General features: G+C 44.8%; 1 protein-coding gene across 1 annotated transcript in view; it reads right to left on the bottom strand.

The window, feature by feature from the left end:
• Window positions 1–18308, bottom strand: part of Ttc39c (tetratricopeptide repeat domain 39C) — a 67758-nt gene that overhangs the window by 36434 nt on the left and 13016 nt on the right. Inside the window, exons 2-3 of the mRNA XM_051201987.1 lie at window positions 3215–3263; window positions 1055–1183 (exon numbers count right to left, since the gene is read on the bottom strand). Of these exons, the coding sequence (XP_051057944.1) occupies window positions 1055–1183; window positions 3215–3263 (178 nt within the window). The remainder of the gene's footprint in view (window positions 1–1054; window positions 1184–3214; window positions 3264–18308) is intronic.

Below are 18308 nucleotides of genomic sequence, written 5' to 3'. Positions count from 1 at the left end.
AAACTAATAAGGGAGTCATCTATTTTCAGACACTGTAAATTAACACAAAACACCCCATACAGCAGATATCCTGGAAGGCCATTTTACAGCCTGTCTCTAGGGAACATTAATATTAGGGTGCATGCTTTGCTGTGGGTAACTGAAATGCAAGGGTGAGAAACTGGTTACATGTCTATCCTTTAGTTAGAATATTTCCTAAATCAAAAATTAACCTCTAAATCAGAAACCATACCTGAAATTTAAGAGATATAAGTAAAAACAATCAGAAAGTCAAATTACATTTTTAATGCTAGTCTTTGCCATAAGGATGTTTCTAAATGGAGTGAAAAATAAATTACTGTGACACAGACTATCCCTTCTTACTACAAAGTACTCCTGAACAGACTGTCTGAAATAACTGCACATAGTTTCAGAGTGGTGTAAGAAATGACATGTTTCAGATACCAAGTGGCCCATCACGTTTGTCAGCGACATAGTGCAGACGAGACCTAATTACCATGTACAATAAAGTAGCTGTCCAACTATGGGGAATTCCAGCAGGCAACTGAGCCCCAGGCAGGAGAGTACAGAGGCAGGGGGATGACATTTAGGAAGAACCAAAGAGTGAGTGAGTCTTTGCTTATAACCAAAGGCTAGCAACTCCTGGGAAATTCAGGTCAAGAGCTAGATTCCAGAAACATGTCATAATGTGATGATTCTATCCGCCACCATCCTTGAGTGTGTAATCACACACAGGAAATCCTTACCCCAAGAACCTCCACGGAGCTATGATGCTTTCAGTCCTGTTGTGATTTAAAAAAAAAAAAAAAAAAAAGGCCAACCAAAAGCAACTTGGAAAAAAAAAAAAGGGTGTGTGTGTTCTCCAATTCCAAGTGGCAGCCCATCATTCAGGGCAATCAAGGAAAGAACTTAAAGCAGACGATCACATCATACCCGTCAAGGCCCCATACTGCCTGCTTGCCTGGGCTTTGATCTGGCTTTCTCTCATGGCACACAGCCCAGCACCCCAGATTGGGGAATGGGGCCACCCACAAGCTAGAGCCAAGCCACTTACATTCTTCTTAATTTTATTCTTGATTGTTTCGATGACCCCAGCCTCCTCACTTTCACACAGCTTTTCTGTAGTTTTCAAGTCATCACACGCCAACTGCATTTTCTCTTCCTCGAATGTCATCATGGCGTTCTTCCAGGGAACAGAAAGGACAATGAATCAGTGAGCATAGGAATCGCAGGCTTTGTGACCATGAAATGCCAAACTAGGAAAATCATCTCAATTCTTGCCAAGTAAAAAGGTTCACACTGTTACAGCACACCCCAGGCATTAAAGAAACTGTAATCTCAATAGAGAATCAGACTTTACAGCTTGATTATGCCAGCATGAGAAAGTTCGTGGTGGTGAATGTCCTTGTGTTGTCTTTTATACTCTTTTTTTTTTTTTATTACAAAATGCTCCATAATTTTTGATTCAGTTTTTATGGCAGTGTCCCATTCGGAAGTTCATTCTACCCACGGATGGATCCCTGGGTTAAATACTGAACAAAAATGCTAGTAAAAGAACAGTTAGCAGATACCATTGGGAAATCTACCAGGATAGGGATCCTTACCCGCAAGGAACTCACTTTCATGATCTACAGTCACTCCCCAGTATCTGATGACCCCTGTGACTTGTATCCAGTACAACTGTGGGTTTTTGTTTGCTTGAGTTTTTAGTGTGGTCTCATGTAGCCCATGCTGGCCTTGAAGTCTATGTACAGATAAGGATGACCTTGAACTTCTGATTCTGTACCCACCAGGTACCAAAGCACCAGGAAAGAACTAAGGTCTGTGAGCTGAGCAGGCGACATGGATGGGACGTGCAGTTCTCTGAAGGCTCTGGTGGATCTGTCCTTTCCATTCTCTTGGGTGGCGCTGGCATTCTAGGGTCCTTTGGCATAACTATAACCCATGTTTGCATTACAGCCAAACCGGATGGACCTCAGTCCCCTCTGCCCCCTCTCCTTCCAACCATCCTCCAGGCACTAAAATCTCAGCTTTGCTCCATTTGCTCCATTCCCCCTCACCACACTACTTAGCCAAGACCCTGTCTCTGTCCCCCACTGCTTCCCTCACAGTCACCTGGGTACTGTGGTGGCTAATCTCAACCGTCAGATTGATGGGCTCTAATATCACCGAGGAGATGAGGCTCTGGGAAGGCCTGTGGGTGGCACCATTTCCTGGCCTGGGACCCTGGACACTCTCTAGGGCTCCAGAGTGACTGCTACCTCAGGCTCCTGCCTGTGACTTCTAACTGTGACCCACTACAAACCCTTTCACTAAGACAGACGCGAATGTTACAGTTCCCATCTAGAACAACCTTCCCCTGGGTATGGAGCTGGCATTCCTACAAAGGGGAGACCTTAAAACTTCTGTTCCATTAAGAGAAAACCAATGGCTTGGGTTGAGTACCCAGCTGACTGGTTCTGGCAAAGGACCAAGCAGGCAGTCTACAATGTGCTCATTGGCTGCTATCTTTTTCAATCTTGAAAGCAAATTTTCTCCCCCTTCAGTCTTTACCCAGCACATTTTCCACATTATACAATTCTGTGGTGAACTTTTGTAAATGATGTGTTTAAAACTAGTTTGTGGGATACGCGTTTCTGAACTAACACCCACTTTCCTACATTGACCCTGACTGTAACCCATTCCTCTGCTCTCAACCAGCAGTATGGAAACGCTTTAGCTCGCTCAGAGCTCATCATCTAGGCTGCTGTTTCTCGGTTTTGGAGCTAACCTTTCTTATTGAAGACTTTTTGTCTTGTCACACACAACCTTAATCTTCGAAGGACTTAGAGTTTTATTCTAAAACAAAAACAAAATGTCAGGTTGGGGAAAATGTAACCCTCTAAAAATTATATATAAGCATTTTATTTATTTATTCTGGGTTTTCGAGACAGGGTTTCTCTGTAGCTTTAAAGCCTGTCCTGGAATAGCTCTGTAGACCAGGCTGGCCTTGAACTCACAGAGTTCTGCCTGCCTCTAACCTCCCAAGTAGTGGGATTAAAGGCGTGGGCATTTTATTTTTAAAATTGGGAGAGAACATTTATCTCACAGACATTGGTTAATGGGGAAAAAACAACATCTTTAGGTTTTCTACAATAGTGTCTATACAGCCAGCAAGCAAACAGGTACTGGTTTGTATTGTTTTACAGTAACTTCTCTTTTGATATCAACTTACCAAAAAGCTGACGAAGCTGGCTCCAAAACTCATTAACGGACTATGATTTCTATAAAGAAACAAACAAATATATTTTACTGGAAGTCTTACTTTAAAAGCATTTGGTAAACAGGTTATATCATTGCATAACTCCATGCGCTGGACAGGGGTAAGGTAAGCGAGCAGATTAGACGGCACCACTGCATAACTCCATGCGCTGGACAGGGGTAAGGTAAGCGAGCAGATTAGACAGTACCACAAGCTGAAGAGGTGAGGTGTCTCCTGGCAGAGATGACACCTCTGGTTCTTCAGGGAGGCCTTGGTGTTCAGTTATAACAGGCTGCCTGGTAAACTTTTAAATTGTGGCCACCAAGGAGCTGACAGTAAATAGAGGTAGAAACAGAAAGATACAAAGGAAGGTGGTAATCCATTTTAAAGTGCAAAGCTGAATCCAAACTTAACACACTTAAGGGCTGGGCCTGGTGGTACAGGCCTGCAACATCAGCACTTGAGAGGCTGAGGCAGGAGGATCATGAAGTTGAGGTTTCCCAGGCTAGGTACGGAGCAAGGTCCTACCTCAAAAACAAACACAGAAATCAGGACACACATGAAATCAGTTCTATTTGTAGAAAAGATCAAAGGGTGTTAGCAGCTGACCTGAACTCTCAAACTCGCCACCCAAGCTTGAAAAGACCCTGAAGACACACTTATTCCTCACCAAGACACAGCCATTAGCCAATTATTTACAGTAAGCCCACGAGGATGCTAAACCAGTGCCACGTGAGTCTGGAACATATAAGAACATAGTCTTTGATTCTAACTAGAAACTAATGCAAAATCCAGACCTCTGTAAAATGTATAAGAGGAAAAGAAAGTCATGTGCTCTTCAATGGAAAAACAAAAAACAAACAACAAAACACAAAACAAAAACAACAAAAAATGTTGCTAATTTTTCACTATGCAAATACATAGCCAGTATATAAACAACAAAAGTGTCATGTAACAACATATTTAGTCCATCTTACTAAACATAGATTGTGCCCAACATGAAAATAGGTGCATGTTGGGGGCCAAGTGAACCCCTGTGCATATGAACACTCACACCTCTGCCTGGGGATATCCTACACCGACATCCTACATGAGACAGCCAGACAAGGAGAGCCATGGTCACAATAAACGCACATCTGCTTCTTCCCTTGCATGGCCTTACGTGGAAGGGTGTGCTGCGGAGGGAGACTAAGATTAAATTTATCTCAATGCTGACCTGCTACACTTTTTTTCCATCTGCTTTGTACTTCTGCCCATCCTGTAGCTGCTGTGACAAACAGGCAGGTCAGCTCGCTTGTGAAGAACCCAAAGCAGCACTTAGACCCCTAGGCTTAGCTGGGAAGTCTCTGTCATGATGACACTGCCCTCCACACACAAGCTGTTCACTCTCATTCCAGAGCACACCTAGAGCCTCGATGTGGCCCAGGTTCCTGGATTCCTTGGCTGCGCTCTGGTGTCCTACTCAGCAGGCAGGTGAGGACAGGGACCGGTGGGGGGGGGGATGAGGACCCTGCTCTTGAGAGCAGATGCTCTCAACACAGTGCTGGCCGTTCCCGTGCCCTGCCTGCAGCTCGGCTGCTCATCCGCAGCTACTTTTGCTTCATAATCTTGGCTAAAATTAGCTTCCCGAGAACCACAGGAATTCATTATTCATGGCACCAAGTCCTGCCCCTGTTATTTCGAATACCATCTTATCATTAAAATGGAAAAAAAATATGTTGACACCAGTCCAGCAGAGGCATTTTCTCTCCCTGGGGTCCGGTCCATCAAGCACACAGCATGGGTACACAAGACACTGCTGTCCTGTGAGCCTTTCTCTACAGCTCTGCCAGCTGCACGGCAGCCTACCCATGCTCACTTGCTAGGTCCACTCAGCCTTTCAACTTCACAAACGTCAAGTGGTCCAACGCTAACTTATTTCATCCTAATTAATTCTGGCCCACATGTCTCTATACAAAACATGTCTTGGGGGAATTTTAAATGTCTCCAAAGACATAAGGGTGGTTACCAAAAACCCAGGGCGGAGGCAGAAGGAAACAGGGTTCAAGACTACTCATGAGGACCCCACGGTGGCAGGAATGCCCCAGCCTTTGTTTGAAAAACAGGTTACCTAGGACTGTGGACATTGGTACAATGCTTGTCTAGTATCCATGAGGTCCTAGGTGTTAGGGCAAACATTTGCGACCTCTGCACCTGACCTGGAAATGGAGGCAGGAGGATTGGGAGGTCATTGTCATTCAACTACACAATGAGCCTGAGGCCAGCCAGGGCTATGTAAATACAGTAAGTATATGTTTACAATATAATATAGATATAAATAAATAAATCATAAAAGATGAAAACGGTATCCTGAAGGTAAGGGGCAGGAAACGAGGGCAAAGGTGAAGGCTCTTGTGTTCACAATGTTCATAAAAGAGACGACGGAGCCCCTAACAGGAATAACAAGCAATAAAAGGAACCAAAGGAAGGAACCTATGTGTAAATCCAAGCCCTTCACACTGCAGCGGGTCAGCTGACAAAATCAACAGACATTAAAGTGTGTTAATAACAGCACATTCCTGCTATGGAATGTACTCAGAAGCACCCACCCTAGGGACACCACCACACAAGCCTCAACCTGTTTCCAGGGCCCACATCCTTGCGGGACACATAGGTTCTATTTTTCTACAACAGTTGGGACATACTATTGTGATACAGAAAGAAGCACATAAAACTCATGGTTTTATGCTAATTAAGAACTTTTTTCTTTTTTTATTATGCATATGAATGTTTTGCTTGCTTGCATTGTGTCTATGGACCACATGCATACAATGGCCAAGAAGCCAGAAGAGGGCACACAATCTCCTGGAATTGGAGTTATGGATGGTTATGAGGCACCATGTAGGTGCTGGGAATTGAACCCTGGTCCTTAGAGAAAACAGCTATTGCTCTTACTAAGCCAGGCCAGAATACAAACGGCAAGTGTTCGTGCAAATCTGGTGTAGTTTTCAATCTTAGCAATGGACTTATTTCCTAGTTTTGTTCCCTGCAAAGTCTAGAAACAATGTTCACTTCCCGGCTGTGTGCATGCCCAACAGCCATGTGCACACTCAGCCCCTCCCTAAATACACAGCTCCTCCACGAAATAGCTGGTTCCAGACCAGGGGCAAGAAGAACCTGAGTGCCTCGTCCCAGCACAGAACAAGGAAGTGTCAGGGAAAGTACTATGCTCTTGGAGAGGTTCCCATTACCAAAGGAAAAAATATCCCATTATCCTTGACTGGGGAAGTGGGTGGAAACAAGCCAGTTTAAACCTAGCTAATAGGAGAAGAGCTTACCAACTGTGACCATACACCGGACAGGAGCAACCGAGGGAGAAAGGATTGATCCCAACTCCATTTCAGAGGGCACAATTCACAGTCACAGAGAAGCTTGGGGAGGGAGGACTTGGCCCATCCTATTCACATCACAGCAGATCAGGAGGAAGAGCCAGGCTTGCTCCCTCACCACCTGTGTAAGCTTGGCAGGTCCTAGTCCCAAAGATTCTGCAATCTCCCAAAACAATGCCACCAGCAGGAGACAACTGTTCAAACACTTGAGCACGTGGGAACCACTACACCTGACAGAGGACCCTCGGGAACCAACTCAGGGCTTTGAAAACTGACCAAACTTACACAGGGGAGGGAGAAAGTATTGCTGACTCCGCCTACTCTCTACAAGCTCGGAGAAACTAGCTGGTTGGGGAGGGGAGTTTCTGTAACAAATGAACAACAAACAAGACAGCAGCAGCAGCAGCAGCAGTCTGTCCGTCCTAATGAAAATAAAGAACCATACAAGGCAGAGGGAACAAAGATAGAATTTCCAACATAAGACACACCAAATAATGGAAACACAAAAACAATTCCAAATCAGAAAACAATACATGCACACACGCACGCACGCACACACACACACACACACACACACACACACTCACGTATACATACATAGACATGCATGCACACAGACAAAACATATACAGACATATATACAGATGCACAGAGGACAGAGATACATGCATAGATATATACACATACAAGATTTCAAACTGTCCTTGTCGGTGACAGTAAACCACTAAATACCAACACACGTAACACAGACAAGCAGCACCCTGCACTGAGAACTCAGGACACTCTAAGAGAAACTCAATCCTTGCATGCCTGCTTTCAGCGTTGGTACCCTTAACATTTAGAATCATAGAAGGACAGACAAAGCAAGACATAATCACTGAAGTCATTGGGCAGACACAGGGTTCATTAAACTCTCCTATTCAAGTTAGAAACATGCAAAGCTTAGGCTAGGATTGGTTTCCCAAGGGTCCATGCTTTGGAAGTGTGGAAGTGTTGAGACTGGTTCTCTAGAAGACCCCAGGTCACTGGGGAATACCCTGGAAAGGGATTTAGGTATACCTCATGAGCCCTGGTTGACACTTACTACTGTTATTTCCTAAATAGTCACGCTGTCAAATTGCTAAGTATTTATATTTATATCCATAGACTAGGGCTGCTCCTAACCTTTGTCAGAGAGCTGTTTTTCTTTTCTTTTGTTTTGTTTTACAGTGGGTATCTATCAGTCAACAGAGACTCATAACTGGTCCAGTCTAAATAGGCATCTATATCAAAGCCATCCCCCACGGCTCGGGGACCACTAGGGCAGTAATGGTGGATAAAACACGAGAGCTGGAAGTGGGGAGGAGTGCTGTGAAGTGACATGGCTATCACATTCACGAACTCACAGCAGCTGCAAGAGTAAGTCATCATTCCAAGATGGCGGGTGTGGCAGAAGCTCAGGAGTCTCCATCCCTGGCTGAAGAACAACTGCCAAGTGATGGCCGTTGGGACACTGTGCAGCCGCGATCTTGGAGGACGGACCTACACACTCATGGGCGGCCGGCACTAGTTGGGCTCAAGTGGCTATTAGAAAGAGCAGAAGGAGGACATGAAGGCTGGAGGGGGTGTGGGTTTGACATGATCAAGAGCTGCATACTGGGAAGAAGGAAGCTACTAGCAGGGTAGGCACAGGAAGATGTGGGAAGCAGGACAGGACTGGACCAGGGGCCTGGATGGTCCACTCTACAGCTTGGGGACAATTCTCTACCAGCACTTTGATAAATAATTCAGTCCCACACTTGTCCCGGTCCCTCAGGCGAGGGTGGGAGCCCCCTCTGGGATCTTGAGTCACAGCAGCTTAGTGCCCATGAGGGGCCAGGGTCTAGGCTGTTCTTGCTGAACAAGCTAGTCCTTAGGAAATCTGTATCTGGTACTGAGGTGACTCAGCCATCCATCACCCACTGACTGTTCTGCACCTTTCTGTGTTGCAATATGTTGACTGAAGACACTCACTAAAACAGTGCCTGGCAGAGAGCGGGTACAGCGTGAGGAATAACTTGGGGAGGGTGATGAATATTAAATAAACAAAAGCCCATGCTATTCTTAAGAAGCCATCCCCAGGAGGTCTCCTACTTGCCAGTCTTTGAAGCACATAAATCACTTACAATGATTTCCTGACTCTCTTGAGCACTCTCTGTAACTATCATTCTGCAAACACAGATCTTACTAGCCACTAGGCTGTTAATCTAAGGTGGCATTACATGGACAGTATGATACAATGGTAAGGTTTCTCTTAAGTTTCCAAACACGCGTTAACTGTGTGCACTGATGTCTTATTTGTAACTATAGTTTTACAATTCAATGGCTTACGGTAGGGCTAGGTATGGTGGAATTAGACCTGTGATCCTGCCCTCACCTGTGATCACCCTCACCTGTCACCCCAGCACTTGTGAGACTGAGTCACAAGTCAGTCTGGGCTACAGTGTGTTTCAGGTCGGTCAAGGTTTCAGACAGAAATCATCTCAAAAACCCCAACCCCAACAAGACACAAACTGAAGGTTTAAATTGTGTTTTCACAGAGAATACATTCCACAATGGAGAACAAAAAATCATCTTCCCTGCCTACACAGTCAACCCTAGACTAAAAACAAGTCTTGCATTTAAAAACAAACAAACAAATAAAAAAAAAAAAACATTTCAGCAAAAGGAAGAGAGGCTGGAATGTGGCTAAGATGGCTTGCTGCTCCTGCAGAGAATGAGTTCAGTTCCCAGCACCTACATCAGACAGCAACATGGGCATCTGCAGATAAAAATAAAAATAAGCCCTAAAAAAGAAAATAGTTGCAGAACAGCGCTGGCTCCTATGAAAGTGGCAGTCTATGAAAGAAACGCAATCATTCCTCAAAGGAGTATCCAAAGAGGAAGAAATATCAAGGTCATACCAGTTCTATTCCAACCTCTTACTGTCCACACGACTATAATAATAGTCACACAGGTTGTTCAAAATTGCAACTTCATACTACATCTGGAAAATACATGGTGTGTCTATTTACCAAATTTGATGGCTTATTAGTGGCACACAAATGACTAAGATGGCATATTTTAAAATTTCTGCTGTAGCAGAGGCATGATCAGATCACCAGGTCACACATGTAACAGTTGCCACTTACCGAGAGATGTGACCTGGAAGCAGACAGACTGACAGACTGAAAGCACAGCCTACCAAAGTTGCGCTGTGGGGACAACGAGCAGACACAGTCTAACACAAACACGGTTAAAGAGTAAGGCGGTGTGCCCTCTTCCAGCTCCCTCCATCACCTCCCTCTGATGGTCCTGGTTTTGATATAACATTAAAGTTTGTATCAATATGTGAAGACTCTAAACCCCAGCAGTAGGTGATATTTCCTTCTTTGATTGTTTTATTACATTATCAAACTAAACCATGAGCAGGAAGGGCTGGATTTGCTACTGCCTTCCCTCTATGTGCCATCTGCTTCCCTGCCACAAAAACATACAAGGGATGGCAAGGTGACTCAAGTGACAGAGGCACTTGCTGCCAAACGTGATGGCCTGAATCCAATGCCAGCTCCTATGTGATAGAAGAAAACGTTTGACTCCTACACGTTCTTCCGTGACTTCCACGCGTGCAGTGTGTGTGGCACATGGACACCCATGCAAATCATGGTGAAAGAGAGGAGGAGGGAGATGAAGAAAGAATGGGGGAGGAAGGGAAGGGAAAAAGAAAAATGCTAGTAAGTCTAAGAATGTGTATATTATGATTTTCCTGTTAACCCCTTGTTCTAAGTACACACTCAAGTTAGGTAAGCTGCATATCCATAGAACTTCACATAAAAAATTACGAGATTCTCTAAAGTGAACGTTTTACACACAGGCACACAATACCAAAAACTCAATGAACTAGAGAAGCTGGTATTCAGGGGCAGAGGCAGGTGGGTCTTTGTGAGTTGGAGGCCAGCCTGGTCTACCCTGTGAGTTCCAAGCTGGCCAAGGCAATATACTGAGACCGTGTCTCAAAACAAACAGCAGCAAAAACAAAACAAAACAAAATCAACTTATTGGGAGCAAAAAGAAAACACATTCAAATGGACTTCCTGAGGAAGTATGGGTAACACATTATTTTACTGATATACATTCAAATGCGCAGCCAGAACATTTACAGTGACTGTGAGAATGAAAACCGATGCAAAAAACAAAGAAGGAAAAAAAGGAAAAGTGCATGTATGTGCTCTCTCCCTCCTCCCTCTCTGAAGTTCCTAAGTGTACCCTAAAGAAATGAAATGAAGAACAATTACAAACAAAGGTGCTTACTATGTTACCTTATAGAGTTCCAGCAATAAGTACAATGAGAAATATCGATCATTACACAAATTAAATATAGTCACCTAAATTCCTGTTTAGCCGTTTATTACAAAAAAATAATCCTAAGGGGCACTCCCTCTAGACTGTCTGAAAAGGCAGAGTGTAAAATGTGTGACTTGAGCACAGCATTGTGACATCCCCAGCCAGCCCTGCTGCCTGTCACGGCTGAGTCTGACTGAGTGACTACCTGAGGGGCATATAAGCAAACTGGAAAGGAATGGCAATCTGAAACTTGCAATTATAATAGTCACCTGTCACTATGTCTTTTTAAAATGCAGAACACAAAACAGCACATACAAGATGATAAGCTATATGAAACGTCCAACAACCTAGAAAAATGTTGCCTATTAGTGGGCGTCACAGTTGATTTCCCACAGAATGTTAAAAGGCAAATGTGTGGCTAACCCTTTGCTATCTATTTTCTTAGGCAAAGTATCTCAAGTACTGTTTGAGAGCCTCTATGTGCCAAGGACTATTTGAGGCACTAGAATAGGGGCTCTTACGGAGTTATTTTTAAATTACCCATCTCCTTATCTGTGTGTCTAACTTTCTAATTAAACTGTTAAGTAGAGACTAGAGAGACGGATCAGCTGATAAAAGGAGGCAGGACCCACATGATAGTTCACAACCTCTGGAACTCCATGTTTCAAGGGAGCTGATATCCTCTTCTGGCCTCTGGGGGCGCTAGGCACATATGTGGTACACAGACATCCATGCAGGCAAAACACTCATCCACATAAAAGCTCTTAAATATACATACAATTGAACACACACACACACACACACACACACACACACACACACACACGATTAAACTTTGCTGTATTTATGGCAGAAACCTGCACCCGTACCCACATGAAGTCTGAATTAAATATTAATATTGTCCTCAGGTTCGACAAAGCAAGCATCCTCTCCCAGTGATGACATAATTAATCCTAACTGTAAGGAGCCTGGGGGACAAACTGTTCCATTTTCAGTACATGAGTCAGTCAGCAGCAGGAACATTTCCACAGCTCAGAATGTCATCATTGCAGTACACAATCGAGAGGGAAGCTGCTCACCACCCCTGCCACCAAGATGAACGATCCTGGAGCAAGACAAGTCCTTTACTGACATACTGACAATTGAGAATGCAGAGAAAGCCCAGAGTCCTTGGAGAGTGTGCTGAGTGCTGTTTTCCATGGGCCAAATCTGACAGTTGACAACGCTATCAAGGTAATGAAAGGGCTACTACAAAGGGCACAGAGGCAAAGTACAGAGCCAACCTTCTGGGGTCAGAAGCTCTCCAGTGGTTTGGACGCAAAATTTCCCACAGAGGCTTATGAGTTGGTACACATGGTTCCTAGGTGGGTTGTCCTAGGAGGCTGCAGAACCTTTAGGAGGTCTCCTCCAGCTGGAAGAAGCTGCTCTTGCTGCCTAAGCTTTGCTTGATTCATGGAGAGGTGGGGGGGTCCCATATGCGGGGGTCCCATGCATGAACTCCGCCCGCCATGTGGTCCCCGCCCTCTCAAACTGTGAGGTGGTCTGAGTAAGAATGGCCCATAGGTTCGTATATTTGAATGCTTAGTCAGCAGGCAGAGGCACTAATGGAGAAAGGTTGATTAGGAGGGGAAAGGTGTGGACTTGTTGGAGGGAGTGTGTCACTCTAGGGTGGTCTCTGAGGTTTCGGAAGCCCAAGCCAAGCCCTGTGTCATTCTCTCCCTACTGCCTGTGGGTCTGGGTATAGAACCCTCAGCTGCCATGTCTGCCTGTGCGCTGCCATGCTCCCTGCCATGATGAAAAAGGACTAAACTGAAACGACAAGCAAGCTCCAATTGAATGCTTTCTTTTGTAAGAGTTGCTGTGGTCATGGTGTCTCTTCACAGTGACAGAACGCTGACTAAGACAGAACTCTGACCCAGGCAGAGCCTTCCTGCTATAAGGTGATTGTCAGTTCTCTGTCAAATCACTCAGACACGTAAACAACCTAAGCTGTACAGTAGAAATCACAGCAGTAATGCATGCTATTTCTTGCTGAATCACCAGTCCTGAAGCTGTGACGTGTGTGCTGAGCCCACTTTGGTATCATTAATGCAAATATTCAGGCATTTATTATGCTGGCCTGCCCCTGTCACTGGCAGAATGAATACGCAGCCATGGCAGAGGCCTACAATTAATTTTGTTTAGATTTTTAAGCCACAAAAAGGCAGAGACATAAGGCAGAGCTGCTTGCATTTCCTGAGACACAGTAATCCCTTCTGAGATTCTCACCAAGGTGGGAGGCCTGGAGGTCTCCACAGTGTATCGAGTCCCTAAATGATGCTACTGCCTTGAAGCCATACTCTGACCAGCAATAGCAGAGAGGTAACTTGAAAATTCTGGCATACAAAGTTGTCTTCACTGAAATTCCAAACATACACACATTAGGAATCCCATTCCAAACACACACATCTCACATCTCTCTCTCTCTCTCTCTCTCTCTCTCTCTCTCTCTCTCACACACACACACACACACACACACACACACACAAACACACACACACACACTTCTTTGTATATATAGTCCAGATTGGCCTCAATTTTTATTTGTTTATTTATCTAAGTTTTTCGAGACAGGGTTTCTCTGTATTGCTTTGGAGCCTGTCCTGGAACTCACTCTGTAGACTAGGCTGGCCTTGAACTCACAGAGATCCACCTGCCTCTGCCTCCCGAATGCTGGGATTAAAGGTGTGTGCCACCAACACCCAGCCAGATTGACCTGGAATTTATGATTTTCTTGCTTCAGCTTCCCACATGATGAGAGATCACAGCGTGCCCACCATACTGAGCTGAACTACTCTATCTATATCCCAGTGCAGTCCTTGCATCAAAGGGAACTCTAAAGACATCGCTAATACCCTCCTCCTAAAATAGCACCCTGTATGCAGTGAGGGCCTACCCTGTTAGGATTCTGTTTCCAGAAGCACGCGTGGTTTTTCCCATCTCCTTTCTTCTCCGTGCCCTTGTTCTGCATGCTTTTCCCAGTGACACCAGCATCCACCTTGGGCCATACCACTATGACTAAGCTGTTGGGGGACGTCCCGTGAAACCTGGGTCCACACCAAACTCTCACAAAAGCAGTGTTTCATGGAAACACTTTCCAGTGTGTCAAATGTCACCTCTGGCAGACCTCTAAAGTCCCCACAACAATCTGCCCCTCTCTAGCTGCCCTCCTCTTGTCTAAGCAGGCTCTGTGGGTCAACTCAGCAAATCTGTAGAATTAAACACCCCACCCACTTATCATCATGGCAGGAGGCACGGTGGCATGTGCCACGTATGCAGACACAGTGCTGGATAGGTATCTGGATCTGCAGGAGCAGAGAGAGAGAGACACTGGCCCTCCTTGAGCATCCCCCCCCCAGTGGCACACTTCCTCCAACAGGCCACACCTCCTCATAGAGCCCCTCCCTGTCAGCACATGGGGGCCATTTTCTTTCAAACCACCACAATGCCATTGGGCCTATTTCTTATTTATACAATAGAAATGCATAGGGTAATCTATTTCTGCTTGTTCCATCTCAAAATTAAAATACCATCACGTATATGAGGAAGTAATTTAAGAGCAAATAATAATCTTCTGTAAAACTCTTGAAATCTGCCACTATAGAACAACATTGATATCTCAACTCAAACAATCCCACGTCTAGACATATCTGTTTTATACAGACAAAATGTTCACTGTAGCACTAAGAGAAACCCTAAGGGATTGGAAACTACCTAAATGGTTACTGTAAAATAGTAAGTTCTACATACACATGATAAAACACTTTGTCCAAAGTTAACATGATTACAGTTCAGGCAGACTTGATAGCACATCTTTAATGCTGGCACAGAACTCGGGGGGCAAAGGCAGGCACACCTCCATGAGTTCAAGGCCAGCTTGTTGTACATGGCAATTTTTAGGTCAGCCAGAACTACCACGGAGAGCATGTCCCAAACTAACAAGGAAGCAAACAAAAACAAAAGCAATTATACCTGACTTATATCCATTGATACTGTTAGATTTCATAAATACAAAATGCAAACCACCATAGAGAATCATATATATTTTTAAAACTGAGACCATATAGTACCTATGGTTAGAAACTTGGGGGAATCAAACACACAGCCAGACAACATGAACATCAACTTAGGACATGATAGCTCCGGGGAGAAGAAAGGGGGGAGGAAGGGGGGCACACATTGCACTGGGTACCAGGGGCAACTGTACCTGTGCCCTCTGACTTCCCTAAGAGTTCTGAAAGGACCGCCAGCATCCATGTTAACAGCTGGCCAGGGTGGTACGGTGATACCAGCACTCTGGAGGCAGAGAGGAAGAGCCCTGGACCTGGGGGTCAGCCGGCTTGGCCTCATCAGTGAGGAAACGCCCAGTCCTGTGAGAGGCCTTGTCTGAAAAATCAAAGTGGATCCCTGACACTGACCTCCACACTCATGCGCTCACACACTCACACAGGCATTCACACATACAAGCAAAAGATATTGTGGGGTTCCAGGTTTCTTCGTATCATTTCAGTAGCAAAGGCAAGACAGGGAACTTGAAGGAACAGGCATCTAGCACACGCCATCCCACCATGACCTGCTATCCCTGACTTAAAGACGAGGGCCAATACTCACTCTTCTTACCCTACAGGGTGGACAGCCTGTGGCCTCTGAGTTTGCAATCCGATGGGCAGGCAGATGGCACCCCCAACTCTTCCTCTGAACTGTCACTGCCTGGGTACACTCTCCGCAGCCAGCTAACTCTGACAGACACAGGTCTACTGCAAGGTGTCCCCAAGCATCCCCAAAAGTCACACCCCCGCCCCTGCTAGCTTTTCAGTGTAATTCCATCACTGAGGGAAAACAGGGTTTCTATGACGGTGGACCATGCGTGCGGCTTGTTTCAAAGCTCCAGTGAGTTATGCTTTTGTCAGAGCCAGAAGCTGGTAGGGAGGCTCACCCTGTAGCCATGGCCATTTTAACTAATGCCTTAAGAAATGGCATATGCAAACTGGATTGCAGAAGCAAATACTTGCTTGCACCCGTCTCTCTCCAGTAATTCCACAATCCTCAGTCCTCCTTCCTTTCTTGAATTCAACCAATTTTACTTCAGTAAAAGAGAAATTTGGCTGCCAGACTCATTTTTAATTAACCATTACATAATACTTCCTGCAACTGTTTCCTCTTTGTGTAACTGTCTTATGTACAGTGAGAAACTTAGAAGGCAGCCCTGAAAAATACAGTACTACAATTCCAAATGATGTGTGTAACTGTCCTTGTACACACACACACACACACACACACACACACACACAGAGAGAGAGAGAGAGAGAGAGAGAGAGAGAGAGAGAGAGAGAAATCTATTTGGCCAATCGTGACTCTCTTAAGTCTCTGGATTAACCAGTATTAGAGGGAGAGAAATAGACGCCCTTCACCTAGTCCACTGAGTCTAACTGCCTCTCCTCCTGCTTACTGGCTAAGCTCCATGCTTACTCTAGGGATTATTCCCAAAAGCATTTGTGTTCAATGTCCTTGTGCTCTGTGACTGTATACTTCAAGGCTTACTGTCCAAACAGATGCAAATTAGGGACAAAATGTTAGCATGTAAAAATTAATTGCAGGCTTTGGGGTTCTTTGAAAAGGACAGATAGCTTTCAAAGCAGCTTTAGGTGCAGGGTGAGAGGAAGAAAACTACATGACTTGCAAAACTACTTCAGGGGTCATGATATAAGAATCTGGGAACTGTGATGGGCGTGGCTTCAGACCAGAAGCCGAGTGGAAAATCTACCCACAAACACACAAAAGAAAGGCCTTGGCCTTACCCCAGAAGTCACAGTAAAAGGCTTCCTGCTTAAAGAGGCTTTGAAATGCAGCACATGCGTCTCTGCCTGTATGTGTGAGGGAGAAAAGAAACAAGAGCCAAGGCTGATGTATTGGGAAGGTATTTGATCCATGTTAATGATATTAGGGGAAATAAATATTGGACCGGTTAATATTTGGAACTATCTTCAGAATACAGCAGCAGCTCTAACTGACCACCAGAATGTAGCAGTAATTGAACACAAATAAGCAAAACTCCAGAGGATCTGAAAGTTACAGGCTTAGAGCCATGTAGTAGACGGCTGCTTTCTTCCTGAATTGTGATGGCGAATGCGGATGAGTAGTTAGTTAGTAAGGGCTCACTGCTGGGCTGGGGAGACGGTGTGATGGGTAAACCACTTGTATGTGAAGACCTCAGTTTGATCCCAGGTAGAGAGGCAGGAGGATTCCTGCCCCAGCCTAGCTTGGTGAGTTCCAGTACAAGAAAAGACTTTTCGGGGGGGGGGGGGAGGAGAAAAAGGGAAGGGAGGGGAGGGGAGGGGAGGGGAAGGGAGGAAGTAGGCTGGCATCTGAGGAACAGCACCTGAAGTTTACCTCTTTTCAACACACATTTGTTGAAAAGAATACCCTTTCCTTGCTGGTCATGGCGGCGCTCACCTTTAACCCAGCATTCAGGAGGCAGGTGGATCTCTGATTTCCAGCCTGGTTTAGACAGTGAGTTCCAGGACCCCTCCCCCACTGTTAAAATAAAATAAAAGTCCCTTTTTCAGATGAATAGGATTGGCTTCCTTGTTGGACATCATTTGACCATGCGTACCAGATTTATGTCTGGGCTTTTCTTCTGTCCCATGGTTTTACATGTCTGCCTTTATGCTGCTGTTTGTTACTGTAATTTGTAGGGAGTTTTAAGGTCAAGGAAATGTGTGACATTCAGTTTTGTCCTTTAAAAATTAATTTTGACTATTTGGAGTCTAAGATTCCATGTGGTTTGTAAGATGCTTTTTTTTCCTGCAAAAAATGCAATATTGGCATTTTAGTAGCAAGTATGTTAGATTTCTAGATAGCACTGGTAGCTTGCAAAGGTGACATCCAAGCACACCGGTCAACTGACTCAGGCCTTCTGCCCTATCAGCTCACAAACATCTACAATCCCAGCACTAGGGGATCTGATGCCCTCTGCTGGCCTCCACAGGCACTGGGTATGTGTGTGGTACACATTCATACAGGCAGATGAAACACCCATATGAACAAATAAAATACAAATAAAAAAATTTTAAAAAGCAACAAAACTGATCAAGGTATTTTCATTTTTTTATCTTTGTTTCCTTTATTATTTGTGGCAATAACTACAAATTGTAACAATGCTTTTATAATTAAAAATATCTGTCTATTGATGTGAGTAATCCAAATATTAATTCATTTTAAAAACTCAGACCTTTTGGAGATCCTCTCTCTCTCTCTCTCTCTCTCTCTCTCTCCCTCTCTCTCTCTCTCTCTCCCTCTCTCTCCCTCTCTCTCTCTCC

This window comes from Phodopus roborovskii, unplaced genomic scaffold, assembly GCF_943737965.1.
Source record: "Phodopus roborovskii unplaced genomic scaffold, PHOROB, whole genome shotgun sequence".
Classification (NCBI taxonomy): Eukaryota; Metazoa; Chordata; class Mammalia; order Rodentia; family Cricetidae; genus Phodopus; species Phodopus roborovskii.
This window is presented reverse-complemented; position numbering and strand designations above follow the sequence as displayed.